Source organism: Dryobates pubescens, chromosome 28 (genome assembly GCF_014839835.1).
Source record: "Dryobates pubescens isolate bDryPub1 chromosome 28, bDryPub1.pri, whole genome shotgun sequence".
NCBI classification, from domain to species: domain Eukaryota; kingdom Metazoa; phylum Chordata; class Aves; order Piciformes; family Picidae; genus Dryobates; species Dryobates pubescens.
The window spans coordinates 12091353-12106805 of record NC_071639.1 but is presented as its reverse complement, the minus strand read 5'-3'; the positions used below and the strand labels follow the sequence as shown (position 1 = coordinate 12106805).

Below are 15453 nucleotides of genomic sequence, written 5' to 3'. Positions count from 1 at the left end.
ACTTTTGCCGTAGTATTTATACTAGTTAATGTGTCGCACTAGATAAATCTACTTCCTGAGTCCATCTTTCAGCTCGCTCTCTTCCCTCCCAGTTGACAAATGGTTTGAGTTTGACACCGTTTTATCAGTTGAGCCCCTGCTGGGTGCTGCATGCCTGCTTGTTTCTGCTTTATCGTGAAAAGTGAATTATCTGCGATATTTTGTTACCGTCTAACTAGCAGTTGGCAGGCTCTCCTATATGGACTGATTTAGATTTCAGGCAGGGGAAGCTGTTGTCTTTCTCTGCAAAGCTCCTGTCGTTGCTCTCCAGGAAAACAAAAGATCCCAGAGCTTTCTGCACCGCAATCTGCTGCTGTCCCACTTTCAAGGAGGTGTTTTGTTTGTTGCGGCAGCTTCCTATCTTAAAATGATAAATTGAGCGGACGTGTGCTCCCTTCTGAACCTCTCTCTCCAGGGCTTGCTGTGTTCACTTAGGACAAAATACACGATTTTGTGGTAGGCTCTGCTGTGATTTAAACTAGTTTTAAAGATTACAAAGCAAAAGGGAAAGCATCAACATCTTCCAACAGTGGTAGTTTGCTGAGGAAGAGCTGTCAGGAGAACTCTACTGGCTTACCTCCAGTGGGTTGCAAATGCATTAGGGATTCATTAATATTAATAGTACAATACACACTTCCTGCATTCATTTTGACATCTTCCCCAGTCTGTTATTTTTTCTTTTTTTTCCCCCCCTTTTTTCTTGTTATATTTTTTTCTCTTTTAAGAGCAACTTGAAGTGCAGTTTTAACACTTATTCAAGTTAGTACAAGGTTGATAAGGTAAAGTTAAACAGAAGGAGACCCCTGAGTGCGTGGGGTCGTTCTCCAGGAGTCCTGGAATTTGGTGCTGTGCTTTAGGGAAAGGTTGTGGTAAACTCGTGGGTGAGGCTCTCAGGGCAGTTTGCAAAACAAGTCCTCTAGGTGCAGTTGTAACCAGAAGATGATGTTGTCAGAAAAAAATGTTCTGTGAAGGTGATGGGAAAGACTATCTTAGTGGCATGTAAGGGTTAGTGACTGTGTAGATTTCCGAGGTGGATGCAGTAGAGGCTTGCTCACATGTTCAGGAGTGGGGAAAAAAAGAGAATCTGAACCATCCTTTAATCCCCGAATGTTTTGTGATGTTGGCTGAACAGTGTAGTTTGAAAAATAAATAGATCCAAGGTAATTTTTACTTGTTTTCCATCTTGTAAGACATGTGATGCACATTTTCATGCTTCTGCTCTGTCACCTGCAGACTCCCAAGCATACTTTAAAAAGAAGGAAAAAAAAAATATTGATATAAGCGCCAAATATTGTTGAGATATAAAGTAAACCCCAGAACACTGTCAGCACCAGGAGGGAACGTGTCATTGTGATGGTCATTTTTCAGTGTCCTGCACAGCACATCACAGTTTCACCCACTGAGCCCTTTAACTAGGAGAACTCATGTTAGTAAAGGGAGGCAGGGGCATGCTTGTTGCAGAAAACCCAGCTAAGGGTCCCAGCCTGTGAAACGGTAAAGGGAAGGATAAAAGGAAGAGACAAGCTTCCAAAGAGCACCTAGTGTGGCCCAACCAAGTGATGCAGCAGCTACAAGTGCACACAAGTTTGGCAGCTCTTACTGATAGGGCAATTTGAATTGTCAGTGTGCGTCTGCTCTACTTGTTGAGCCTAATGAAAAGTACAGTTTAATCACTGGTGTGCCAAATTGACCATGATTAGCTGTTATTGCAGATTAGTGCATTGTCTGGGGCTCCAGAATTATTGATCCGGGTGCTGTGCTCTGGTGTTTTCTGTGCCCTCTCTCCTAACCTCTTCTTAATGCTTAGGGGAGAGAAGCAGGAAAGGAGAGTAGGAGGGAAGAAGTCCAGATGGGAAGAAAACAGGTCCTGAAAAGACCACATAGGAACTAGGTCAGGTACTCTGAAGATTAAAGAAGCATGCTTCATCCCTGGACGCAGGAGGCAGGGACAAGTAGCATACAATTACGAGGAATTAGAACGGCAACAAGTAGTGCAGATTTATCAGCTTTAATTGTCTATTGTCAGGACAGAGCCCTTCTTGTAGATCAGGCACTGCCAATGCTTTAATACCTCTAATGGACTCTCTATTGTGGGATTATCTCTCTTAAGGACAATGTCTTCCTTAAAACTAGTTGTTTTGGGAGAGGGTGGGAAAGAAAATAAGGAAAGAAAAAAGAAACGGGGGGGGGGGGGGGGGAAGTAGCTGCAGTCCTCATTTTTTTTCCCCTCCTGGTTTGTCACATTCTGCAGGAAGTAGCTGAGAGCCCAGTGTTGCTCTTCTGTCAGCAGCGCTATTCCTTCAGGGGAACTGATAGATACCTATTGAACATTAACCCCCTTTGCTCCACCTTCCCCTACGAGCTCCTCCAGAAACAATAGCGAGTTGATAAAGAGCAGATAAGCAAGGACACCCGGCTTAGGAATCTCTCTGCTATCTTTATTTTAAAAGCTTTCCCGGGTTTTGCAAAGTAAACATTACAACATTTAAAGAAGGATAAGGTGTCAACTATTTAATGAGAAGTTGTGTTTAATAGCAGAGGAATTCTTCCCTCCCCCAGCCAACACACAGGTATGAAAAGACTGTTATTTCACCACCCTGGGGTAAGAAAGGTGGGGAAATGACAACTGTACTCTTAGAAGCTGAAAAAGTGGTCCTTCAGCCTGCCCCTGCCAGATTCCCCAGGGAGCTCTACCAGTCGCTGTTGGGAATCCTTTGCTCCTAGATGCACAGTAGTGGCGTTGCTGGATCTGTGATAATCTGTGGGTAAATATTTTCATTCCCAGCGAATGGGCTTTGTCACGGCGTGGAGCTGTTGTTTTTGTTAATCTCTTTTGAAACGCACTCCCTGGCCGGTTCTTTGTCTGAGAAAAGTGGTGTGGTTCCACCCATGGATCTCACCTTCCTTCTGCTGTCTTTGTCAGCTCTGTGAGATTGGGCGGCCTGGAGAGTATCTGATATGAAAGTCGAGTTGTGCAGAAACAGAGCCTGGGGTTTTACTGTGGCTCATACCATGATAACTTACCAGGCATGCTGGGGAGAGGATACCCCAAAAAGTGTCACAACTGCCAGGTTGATAAGAGGCAGGAAAGTTGAATTAATGCAATTAATTCTGAGGTGGCTTCATTGTTTCAGATCGTTGTCAGTTTGTTGAGGAGCTGATGTCTTTAAAACATTCAGCAGAGTGAGCCTTCTAATACATGTGTACTGTCCCATCTCTCCTCCATAGAAATCTGGAAGTCAGCCTGGTTTAAAGGGAAATTTCCCAAAGCAAAACCTTTTTATTTCCAGTCCTCTGTCACCAATAAGATTGGAATGGGCTGACCTGTTTTTTTCTTTTTTCCCCCTCTAACTCAGTTGCTGTGGACAGGACATTCAAAAGTCCATGTTTGGGATGTGGAAGGTTGATTTTCCTGCTCAGGTTTTCTTGTCCAGTATAAACGTGGGCTAGTAGAAACATGCAAAGACAACAGAAGCATTGTTGTATGGGCTTCTGGCTATCATCCCAACCTTGCCCAAGATCAGTGTTTCTCAGAAGTGGGATGAGAAGGCTGGTGGTAGCCAAGAGGGAAACATGTGTGATCTTTGCTGAGTGGCATTTCCCTTCTTGTAAGAGACAAGGAGATGGCTCCTTACATTTAGGCCAGACCCTGAAGTCTTCTGCTTTTTCCCACAATGAAAAGAAGTCCAGTGACAAAGCTTCTGCTGATGCTGCTTTCTCAGTACCTCTAGCCCAGCTTCCTGGGAAATGAGTGAGTGGCTTCAGACTGGTTTGTCTTTCTCAGATGCATTTGCAGTGACGAGAAGCCAAACTTCTCAGAGTGACTTCTTGCCCTCCTAATAGCAGGCCCAGACAGCTTCATCTTCTTCTCAGACTCGAGCCTCAACAAGAGGAAATGGATGAAGCTTAGTTCTTGCTTCTGTGTGCTGCAAGAATGGCTTTTTTTCTATTGGAGAAGGCTTGTTTTGGCTTATTTATAAGTCATCAGAGCAGTATTTTAAGAAGGCCTAGCTGGAACCCAAAAGGGCTATGGTATTTTAGTTTGTCTCTTCTTTTCTCTTTTTAAGGAAACATTTTTGAGAGGATGAAACAACAGAAATCAAAAGAGTTGTTAAGGCTTGCACTAGGCAGTAGCTGAGAGTGCAGCCAGAAGATCTGCTCTTGGTATTACACAGCTGAGACGAAAATAAACGTAAAGGCATTTGGAAGTGCTAGGAGGCAATGACCAGGGTGCTCTGTAATTAAAGGCAGTCCCTGAAAGCTGCATGTGCTAATTCAAAAGCCTTCTGGCTACAACATACACCACCCCAAATGCCCTTGCAAAAACCTTCATGTAGATTCAAGTGCAATTTTAATTTGTCTCTTTATAGGCAATACCATGGTGAAGCTGTCTAGGGCATACAAAGGCTCTGAGATGGTATCTGAAGCCTATAGGCTGTGTTTCGCAGAGGTCAGGCCAGTCTGTGGGAAGAAGCCTCTAACTTTTCCTGTTGTACAGTCACAGAGCTTGCTGTTTCTCTCTCTTTTCCTTGAATCTGACAGCAACCACATTTTCAGAACTGTGGCCCCAAAACACGAGTGTATCTCAGCAGAACTTGAAAGTGGGTTCCTCTTTGAGTGTGATTTCTCAGTTGGCTTATAAAAGATGTGCAGCCGTGCAACTACATCATGTACCTTCCCCGAGTGTAATGACCACAACTGGTCCCCAAATGTTTACCAGCACAAGGATGCCTACATGCAGGAAGTGGGAAATGGGGGTGGGTCTGGTAGTTACTCTTGATGTGGTTAATCTGCCACTGACCTTGTTTGGGTAAGGGTAAGGGGAGGATGTGAAAATGAGACCCTGCTTTAATCTCTTGTGTGCATTTTATCTCCCCTCCAACTTTCTAAAGAAGTTTCATCTATTAGAGCCAGCTCCCTTCCCTCCTCCTTCCCCTTACAACTACAGCAGGCACAGGGAGAACAGCAGCAACAGCTGAGGCTGAGTGGCAGCAGGCTTGTTGTTGAGCTGAAGTGGTGATAGCATCAAAGGAAATGGATGGGGATTTCTGAGATCAGAGCTGTTAGGGCCATTCATGATTTGTTGTCAAGCTGAAAGCTGCTGCAGAGAGAGCTGCCTGAGAAATGCTGATTAATACAGTAATTGAGGTTTTCTATGAGCGAGAAGGAAAAAATGAAAATGTGACTAAAAATGTTCTTTTTGAAATGAACAACAAGTTGAGATTGCACATTCCAGACAATAGCAGCTGCTGGTATGAAAGATTTCTATAAAAGAGCAGAAAACTTCTGGCTGAACAGGGTGTCTTTTTATGTTTCTCTATTAAGGAGGAAGGTCAGGAGGTCAGTCTATGTATTTCTTTAATGGCGGAGTTTCCTTTGTGATTCTTACTTCAGTACACGTTCTTAACAATGTGCTTCTGTCTCTTCTTCCTTGATAAAAACTTAGTTTTATTCCAGATCAGGCACTGTTAGGCTAGACCTGCATGTCAGTGAAATCCCTGCTCCTGGGCTCAGCTTTGCTGAGACCTTGGAGCTCACATCAGGGTAGCCTGGGAGTGTGCCATGGAGATATCTGCAGTCCTTAGGCTTCATAGGCTGTACTTAGCCCCCCAGGCTCTGCTCTACCTGGGATGTTGGCATCCTCCTGTTGTCCTGATGAATACTTTACTTCATCTGGTCTGATCTAATCTCTGTTTCCTCCTCTTCTCCAGCCCAAAAGCATTCTCAGTTCCTTGAAAGGCAGATTTACTTTTCTCCCAACTCTCCTTCATATTAAGATCAACCCCTGAAGGAAACACATTAACACCACCCACCACCCTTTTTTTTTTTGCTTCTTGGCCCTCTCCCTTTTATTTTTATTTATTTATTTTTCTTTCCTTTCAAGCTAACAGGGAAGTGAAAAGCTCTGAAACAGCTGCCTCTCAGAGTGAGACTATTTTTCGGTGAAATAATCACCTTCAGTATGACTACATTGTTTTTCTGTTCTATGTGGTGTGACTCAGCATCAGCTAATTAACCCAATCAAGTAGGCCGGATTTCTCTCCTTTAATGAATGGTTCTTCCTACTCCAGAGCCTTCCTAGACCTCATTTTGGATGTGCCTGGGTTTTACTGGATATATCCAATTACATTTATATCCTTCAGCCCCGTGCTCGGGCCAGCTCTCTTGTGGAATTACCCTGTGGTGGAAGTTAAGCCAGGACACTCACTAGCTAGCAGTTGCCCTACTTATGCCTGCGGCCAGGAGCCAGCCCTCCTGGGCTAGCACATGCGGAAGGTCTTTACACAGATCTACTATTCTCAGCACCACGCACCAAAAATGGCAAGTAATCCCTTCCACAGGTCTTTTCACCAGAGGGAGGAGGAGTAGGTTAAGGGAAAGGGATCTGTTAGTCCATCAGAGAGACGCAGGCAGCCGGTTGCATAAGGCATGCTTTTATTTTTATTTTCCCTCTTTCTTCCTTTTTCCTGTGAAGAAACACATAGCGCCCTGATCACCCCCAGAATTTACGTGCCTGTGTGTTTAGGAGACAATGTGAAACTAGCTGCCACGTAAAGCGCTGGGAAAGCGATGAGAAATGCTTTTGCAGAAGTGTGAGAAGGAGGAAAAGTAGTAGAGCTGCCTCACAGTGGAGCAGCTTAGCGTTCACACTGGGTTGTAGATGGCTATAAATGGAGTTGTGCATCCCTGTTCCTCTCTGAGCCTGAGGACGCCTCGCTGAAGAGACAGGACCACTACTGAAGGAAGTAAGGCATCTGGTTGTTTTGTAATGAGAAGCAGGAATGCTCTTAATAATAAACAAACAGGACATTGTATGCCATCATCACAGGATGTCCTTCCTTCAGCCAGCACGCTGACTGGGATTGGAGGAGAAAAAAATTTGGTCCGGGGTCTGCTGATTGCTGTACCAATCCTGCTCCCGTCACCAGCATGCTGCCAGCCGGCCCCTTACAATGCCCTGCATGGGATCAGCTCTCGCTTGCTTGCCATGGGTTAGGAAACACTGCCTGCCCTGATGCAGAGAACATCAGCCTTGCTCTGCTTGTGTGAGCTTCCCTACTGGTGCTGAGGTATAGGGGGAAGACTTTATTTAAAGGAAGAAACAAAAGTTTTTCCTAACTCGTTTTACAAGCACTGATTAGGCAGAGAAGTCTGGAAGGGGGATGAAATCAGAACTCTGAAACCCCCCAACTGGTCATATCAGATAGTACTACACATTTAAGGTTTGGGAGGAAGCACTTGAAATCAGGTTTTAATCTATGCTCTGGAACCTGAGAATTCTTTTAATTGTTATTTTTATGTCTAGTCAAATGGGGGGGGGAAGGGGGCGGGAAATGAAAGTGGGCACGTGTTGTTCTCTGGTGCTTAAAATGGCAAGAAAACCAGATTTCTGGTAAAAGCTGTCTTGCATGTGGTGAGACTTCTCCTGCCTGGTTGCTGGGCACCTTGGTCAATAGGGTATGACAAAAATATTAGTATTTTAAGAAAACCCAAACCAAAAAGCCCTCTGTGGGTTGGATAGGGGCAGGGTAGGGTCCTCAGGTAGAGCCATCCCTAGCTCCTGCCCTGTGGGGAGGGGAGAGGGGGTGAAAAAATACAAATGTTAGTAATAATAACTTAAAAAAAAATAAAAAACAACCCACACCCCAAAACAAAACAAGAAAACCCAAAAACAACCCCAAAATGCCCCTTTGGGTTGGATGGAGGCAGGGCAGGGGTGTCAGGTAGAGCCAGCTCCAGCTCCTGCACTGTGGGGAAGGCATGAAAAAAATATGAATAAGAACAATAGCACAGCCCTCTCTTTTTAAAAACTTTTTTTCCCCCCCTTTTCTCTTTAACAAACAGTAGCATCCAAATCAGAACAAACAGAAAGCCCCGGTGGGGTGAGTAGAGCTAGGGCAGGGGACTCGGGTAAAGCTAAAGCCAGCCCCAGCCCCTGCCCTGTGGGGAGAGAAGAGAGGGGAAGGGGAATGCAGAAAGCCCCCTCACCGTTTAGTAATAATAAAACCCCACAGTACAAAACACAACCACCGAAGATCAAACCAAAATACCCCCAGAAAGCCTCTGGGGGTTGGTCATGGGCAGGGGCTTCAGGTAGAGCCAGCCCCGGCTCCCGCCCTGTGGGGAGAGCAGAGGGGAGAGGGAAGAGGGGAGGGGCCGCTGCGTGGAGCGCGAGCCGCGCGCGGGCTGCGCGCGCGCGGGCTGCGCGCGAGCGGGCAGCGCGCGGCGCTGTGGCAGGCGGCCCCCCAGCGTTCCCCGGCGGCAAGAGCAGAGAAGAGGGCGGGCAGGCGGGCGGCAGCGCAGCACCTGTGTCTGACAGCAGGGGAGGAGCGGAGGGGAGCGGCGGCTGGAGGTGTGAGTCAGTCTCCCGGGGACCCGGCCGCTGGAAGGAAGGGGAAATGTTTACTCGGTAGAGATGAGCCAGGTTTGCCGCCGACGGTGGGCTTCGGTGTGGAAACGCGCGCGGATTCTGCCCCGGTAAGGAGTGCGATGCCTCCCCTCATCCCCCCCCTTGCTCCCCGGCTCACGCCGCACCTCCCCGGCGTTTTTTTCCTGCTCGCCGGCCGCACCGGCGCCCGGGGAAAGGAGCACAAGTTTCCTCGTCGCCTCTCCCGAGCCGGGATTGCTCCTGTGATCGGCGTTAACCCTTTTCGGTCCGCCGCGCAGCTGTCACCTCATCCTCCGCACTCCCCCCACCCCGAGTTTCGCTGTTACTCTTCTTTCCTCCTTTTAATGCCAGGAGTCAGGAACTATTGCACCGCTCGCTCCGGCTGCTGTCGGGGCAGGGCGCGGGGGCTGGCTCCGAGCCCTGCCGTGTGCCGCTGCCTCCCTGCCTCAGTGTCTCCGGCCCCGGTCGTGCCTCTCCAGCGCCGCACGGGCAGTCCCGGGGTGGGCACCGGGGATCTCCCCGTGACCCGGAGTCACTCAGCCTTTAACCTCTTCCTCGGAAGATCGCGCTCTTCCAGTCTTCGTGCTTCGTTGTTCCCGGAGCAGGGCTGTGAATTTCGCAGCAGCTACCTATCGGAAAGGGAAAAAAAATGAAGGGATTTTACGCCGGGCTTGAAGGTCATTCCCAGCTACCGGCGTAGGCACAGGGTTTGGTTCCTAAAGAACTTTAAGGAAAGAACCTGACTTCTTAGTACCTGTTTGGGGATAGGTTTGATAGCAGTGCTTCTGTCCTGGGTAGATAGAGGGGCTGAAGAACTTTGGAATTGTCCTGCGAGGCTCCTATCCAGCGCTTTGCGATAGTCATTATTGAAGGTACCATCACAATCAGAAGGCATAGGAAAAAACTTCAATTATTTTCATTATTTCCCCTGCTCCTTCTCCCCCCCCCCCCCCCCGCGAAAGTGTTACAGTGCTTTGTACAGTGCTGTTACTGCTGCAGTGATGCTGGCAGGATGTCGGCTTTCTCAGCCTTCCATGCCAAAGGATAAGGGGACGTCAGGAGGAGGCGGGGGGGCCAGGTTGTTTTGAAAGTTGTTTGTGTGTTGAAAGCCGGTGGGAAAGTTCAGGCTTCCCCATTTGGAAGAGGCAAGGCTGGGTTCCGCTCTTCCAACATGCGCTTTCCATTTTTAGCTTCATTCAGACGCAGACAGCAGCTCCTTTCCTCTTCCTCTCCTTGTTTGTGACACTTCTCAGAGGCAGCTTTTCCACAAGCAACTAAGTGGTCTCACGGCCATGACCCCACGTTTTCTTCAGCATGGAATACTTTTTTTCCCTCTGAGGCATTAACAAAAGGGTCTGAAAAAGGTAAACTTTTTGTCAGCCTAGGGATTCTCCCCCCACCCCCCTTTGTTTTTGTTTGCTCCTAGTTATTACTGAGGCTGGCGTTCTAAGGCGCTGCTTCAGTCAGAGCAGCTTCGTTTACACTGCTTTTTGGCTATTACTCAACTGTACCAACTATCCTGCGTACGCTTTTAAAGTGTCACAGACTGCAGTATTAGTCACGCTGTCTCAACGGAAACCACAACACTGAAGGACAATGAGGATTAAAGGCTGTTTTCTTATTTTCCAGGCTGCTACACAGTGTAGCTCGGACGCTGTGAGTTTCAAGAATCTGGTGAAAGGGAGAGAGTGGACAATGAAAATGGACATGGAGGATGCTGACATGACTCTGTGGACGGAAGCTGATTTTGAAGAGAAGTGCACATACATTGTAAACGACCACCCGCTGGATCCCAGTGCCGACGGAGGCACCCTAACTCAGGCAGAGGCTTCCTTGCCAAGGAACTTGACTTTCAAATATGCATCTAACTGCAAAGAGGTAAGCGGCAATGCTCTGGGGAAGGTTGGAGTCAGACAAGCCAAATCACAGCGCTTTGGAAAGTGTGTGCTCACCCTGGCTTCCCTTCTTTACCATGCACACACACCCCACCACCACCACCACCAAATGCTGCCTGTTGGCTTGTGAGCTGGGATCCTAATAACTCTTCTAAGAAACTGTGAGCTGGTCATCTGTCATGGAATATCTTCACTGGAAATCTCAGCCAGCCTGTCCCTGAAACTGGTTCTGTACCAATTTACAAATAGTTAAATTTTCACACAATTTGAACAGCATCTGAATAAGCATATTTGAACTGTGGGGTAGTTCTCTGTGCCAATTTCTAGACTGCTCCTTGCCAGGACCATTCATTGCCTCTGGCTCAGAGATTAAAGTGCCTCCCTTGTCCAATAAATAGCTTAAAAAGAAAAAGTAGAGGGGATTAAAAAACAAAAACAAACCCCCCCAAAAACCAACAAACCAACAAATTCCTGGAAATGTGTTTAATTATTTCTTTTTGTTTTCCCTTTGGTTATGAAATTGCTTTATTCTTTTTGTGGGGTTGCTGTGTTCCCAGCTTCCTAAATTCTTAAAAACTCCAGCGGGTCAGCTAAGGAAGTGATGGTAGAACTGCAACAAGCTTGACAGAAGAGTGGCTGTAGCTTAAATTAACTGTTGTTTATCTGGGACAGTATCTTCACTGGTAGCTCACCGTGCAAGTCTGTCCTATCCTTGTCCCTGGAGTGGGTACATTCTTTGTTGTTGTTTCAGAAGGGCTGGAAAGAAATGAGCCCGGATGAGCAATTTGGTTTTGTGTTTACTCCTTCATATAGAGTAGCTATTATAGCTAGGTGTGATGTTCGGCGGGGTAATAACCCAAGGGACAACCCTTCATTTCTCCTTGTGCTGAGACTTGTGGTATAGCAGCTATTACCTGTGCTGCTGCTTTGGCTAAACACACTGACCACAGAGCTGAAAAGAAGAGGTACACTCATCTGTGCCTATCAAATGTTTTCTTCCAAAGGAGGTGCTTGTTTAATCCTGCATATAGAAATAGGGCCGGACCCCCAGCTGGAGGGTATTGGCACCGTGGAATTTAGCTTGGCAGCACATAATAAAGTGCCTAGTAGGTTTGGTAAGCTAAATTCTCCTTAAAATCACTTTTCTCTTCCCATCTGCCCTGCCCTGCCCTGCAGAACTTTGGCAGAGAAAAAACACACTCTGGAGAAAAAAAAAAGAAAGGTGTGAACCCTTGTTTTGTGTTGCATTGTTAGATAGGGCTTACTTTGGCTGAGACGGGGAGATAGAGCTGCAGCTCCGCTGTGTGATTTGGGAGGATTTCTTGGTTGAAGGATGAGCTTGCAGCACGACAGCTCGGGTGACTGATTGGCTGCTTAGGCTGCTGGCTCTGTCTGCCCCTGTTTAGTCTTGCTGCCGCGGCAGGAGACGGCCGAGGAGCTTTCAAAATTCCCAGCGCTGTTTGGAAACACCGAGGCGTAATTTCTTTGTGCTGTAGCTCAGGTCAGTGAATCAGGATAGAAGGATTGCTGCCATGTCTGTGTAAGAGGTGTGGAGAGAGAGAGAAGTTGTTGAAAGATTCCTGGTTCTTCCTTGTAAAATGTGACCTGTGCAGCTCCCTGCTAGTGGGAGTCTGAATATAGGACATCCTCCTTTTGTTCTCCAGAGTTTCCCTCAGTCTTTTATTTGTTCTGAGTAGTACCTACCATGAGGAGCAATAGGAACTTTCAAACTCTGAGTGTTTCTAAGGTAGCTCTGAAAGAAAGGGTAAATATGATGCTTTTTTCCCCCCACCTTCTGGGAAAGCTACAGTCCTGCGAATGTACAGGCAGGCCACCCATTTACCACTTGTCTGCTGGCTGAAGTACTTGTCAATGGTGTAATCCACTTATCAACTTCTTTTGCCATACCTCAGTTTTTGTTTCTGCTACTTTCCAAGTTTGGTTTTGTTCAGAGGGGTCAGGGCAGGGTGCGAGTTGCTCTTGCACATCAGTGTTTGTGGGGTCAGCAAAGGAACATGATTCTGGTTTTGACTTCATGGAAAACCACCGGAGTCCTGCCAGCAAAGTGGGGCAGGAGGGGGGAGTGGGGGGGGATTTTTTCACTTGCAAAAGGGTGAGGTAAGGCTTTGGGGGATGTCAATGTGCGTGTTTGCCAGTGGGTTTCAGATGTGAGCTGTCTTCATGTAGCTTTGTCTGGCCGAGAGTCTTAAATGCTGAGTCAGTTTATTGACAAAAACATATATAATACATCGCTTGTGAAATGCTAATACTGTCATGATTAGATCATGAATCCCTGGTGCTGTCACGATTAGTATTGTATCTCCAACTTGGAGTAGGAAAAGTACTGCGTGCCTGCTTGGAAGGGAGGAAGTACAACTGCTGTTGTTTGGGGAGGGTTGCTTTTTGTGTTTCTTTCCCTTGCACGCTTTGCGAAACGAGTGGCTCCTCTTTAAAGGTTTATTGAATTTGCAAGAGAGTCCCTGACACGTCACACTCTTGTTTATTCTTGGATCTCAAGCGGGAATTTTTTTTTTCTGAGGGACACATTTTTCATTGTGAGTTCACAATGTGTGTCAGCATTCTAAAAAATGAATTACTACTGCTCGTAACATCTTAGGCTGCTCGACTTCCATGAAGTCATTTATTTATTTCTGTGCCAGTTTTAGCAGCTGACAGCAACAACAAAAAATGATGAAAAGCCAGTGCCAAAATCATGCTCCAGAAAGGCAATGTGTGTGTGATCTTTTTCATACAGACCTTCAAAACCAATTTTTTTCCCCCCCAGTATTTTCCCCTCTTGGTCTCAGTCTTTAAAGCCCAAACAGACCTTGGTAGAAAGTGCCAGTTATTCTGCTGTCTTGTGTATTACTAGTGCCTCGTCCTGGTCCATGAGCTTGACAGAAGCATGTCTCAGCAGAGCCTTTACTTGTTGCATTTCTCTGATAAGGCTGTTTCTTAGAGACAGACCCTGAATCAGTGGTTTTGATGAGAGCAGTGATTTCAAGCTGTTAGGGAGGGCATGTCTCTGACCTCAGACTCTTGCTTTCCCATATTGCTTTTATTTTATTTGTGGTCCTCAAGGAAGAACTCTGAAAGCATTTTGTTTCATGGCATCTCTTGTAGAAAACTGGGTAAAATTTGTCTGGGCTTACATAAGTAGAACTAGTAGTTAAAAAGAAAATACAAAAATCAGGGTTACTGCAGGACACTGGATCACCTTCCCTGTTTGCTTTTGGAGAGTCCTGTTATTTCACTGAAGCCAATATGGGTTTCTTCGATGGTTTTGGTTGCTGGCTTTTTCTAGAAGCAGTGGTCTCATTGCAAAATGCATGAGGAGGGGTCGGCGTTGACACCCGGTGCCCTCTCTCCGAACACAGGTGTAAAGAGCGCGGGTCTTCCACAGTGCCTTTTGATGTCGGGTCTGGGCCTGGAGCCCATCCGCCTGCTGTCCGGGGCAGCGGGCAGGGCGGGACGTGCCCCGCTCCCGGCCCGGCGGGCTCCAGCCCTGCCCGTTCCCGCCGCCCCGCTCCCGCCTTCCGGCCCCCGGCGCCGCATTAGGACCCTGGTCAGTTCCAGGGCCGCCGCCGTCCCGGGCTGCTCCCGGCCCCGGGCTCCCCCCGCCGGGCTCCCCGGGCCGGGCAGCGCCGCTGCAGCGCCTGCAGGTCGCGGCTGTTCCCCGCTCGCCGGCCGGCTCCGTCCCGGCTCAGCCCGGCTGCATGAACTCAGCCCGGGTTCGGCGGCAGCCGCCGCTGCGTGCAGTGCCGGCAGCCGTCCTTGGGGCTGCAGGCTGCCGGCTCAGTTCTCTTGTCCTGGAAACGCTGCTTTCCAGACAGGGAAAATGTGTCAGCCGGCCCGCTGCGAGTGGGCTGGAAGTTGGAGCTGGGAAGGGAAAGCAGGTAGGCGTCTGTAGAGAGGAAAAGGGTCCGAAACAGCGCCTTGCTCCTGCAGGGCACGGGTCTGACCCAGAAGGCTGCACACGGCCACTGAGTGGGCTTTTATCAGTGGGCAGCGAGCTCAGGGCACGGTCCCCCGTTGTTCTCTGTTCGGGAAGGGCTCATCGCCGAGAGGCAGCTATGTGCTGAAGGACACCTGGTGGACACAAGTCTGAAATGCTGCCCCGAGACAGCTCCTCGGCAGCCCGGGGATGGCTTTCCCTCCACTCTGGACGTGGCTACCCCTCCTCCACCACAGCAGCTGAACTTGTGGGGGCACAACGGGGGCCAAAAGAGCTGACCAGAAAGTCACCCTCGGTTAAAGGTCGGCCTCAGTGTGGTTTAGCACAACTTCAGTGCTGGCACACATGGATGTGCAGAACATCCTCTGCAAAATAACCTTGTGGGTGCAGGGTGAGAAATTGACTTCGTGTTCAGCTGTGCCGGGGGAGAAGCAAAAGTAAGGTGAATACCAAAAAGTATCTGCTGTGTCAGAGACACCAGTTCAGTGAGTGTTTCAAATTGACTGGTTCAAGGAGTGATTTCTAGAGATTCTGAGAACTGCATTAAAGTCATCTTAATTAAGGCCAAGATATTTTAAAACTGTGAAAAAAAACCTCAGGCTCCCTTGCAGTAAAGCTGGTAGGGTATGCTGGTAGCTTGCTTGTGAACTTTTCATGAGAGGGCAGTTGGATGTAAATCAAGATATATGGGGAAGATGAGAAGAACATCTGCCTTTTTCAGCTCTCTATGAGAAATGTATAAGCAAGACAAAAATAAAACTGAGCCACTGAGCTTGTTTCAGCCTGTGGTAGGTGTAGGAAGTTTTCTGGAAGTCCCTTTTCTATCTCTCCAGTCCAGATGCACAGATCAATGGAGCATTTAACTGCCTCTACTGATGATGTTGAATAATTTTTTTTTGGTAGTGTGCTGAAACACATGTTGAAACACAGGCAAGCACAAACAGCCACCACATACACTCAGCAATCTGTTTCCGGGTGGATTACCTCCTTGACTCCATAGCTGTTATCTGTCCCCTGTATTTTGACATTTAACATACAAATTATGGGTAGGCATTAGTTGTTTACTGGGATTTTTAATCTTGACCAGCACACAGGCAACTATTTCTCTCTCCCCCTCCCTCTCTCACACCAAGGATGATACCACAGAAGAAAATGTAGCATGAGAAACTCGGAAG

General features: G+C 47.7%; 1 protein-coding gene across 6 annotated transcripts in view; it reads left to right on the top strand.

The window, feature by feature from the left end:
- Positions 1 to 15453, top strand: part of PRDM1 (PR/SET domain 1) — a 99457-nt gene that overhangs the window by 69324 nt on the left and 14680 nt on the right. For 3 of the 6 annotated variants that reach the window (XM_054174088.1, XM_054174087.1, XM_054174085.1), the window contains exon 2: positions 10058 to 10306. In XM_054174088.1, the coding sequence (XP_054030063.1) occupies positions 10124 to 10306 (183 nt within the window). In that variant the 5' untranslated portion in view covers positions 10058 to 10123. Of the gene's footprint in view, positions 1 to 6665; positions 6786 to 8362; positions 8518 to 9944; positions 10307 to 15453 lie in introns of those variants that run through there. The other 3 variants (XM_054174086.1, XM_009896419.2, XM_054174084.1) reach the window with 3 other exon arrangements.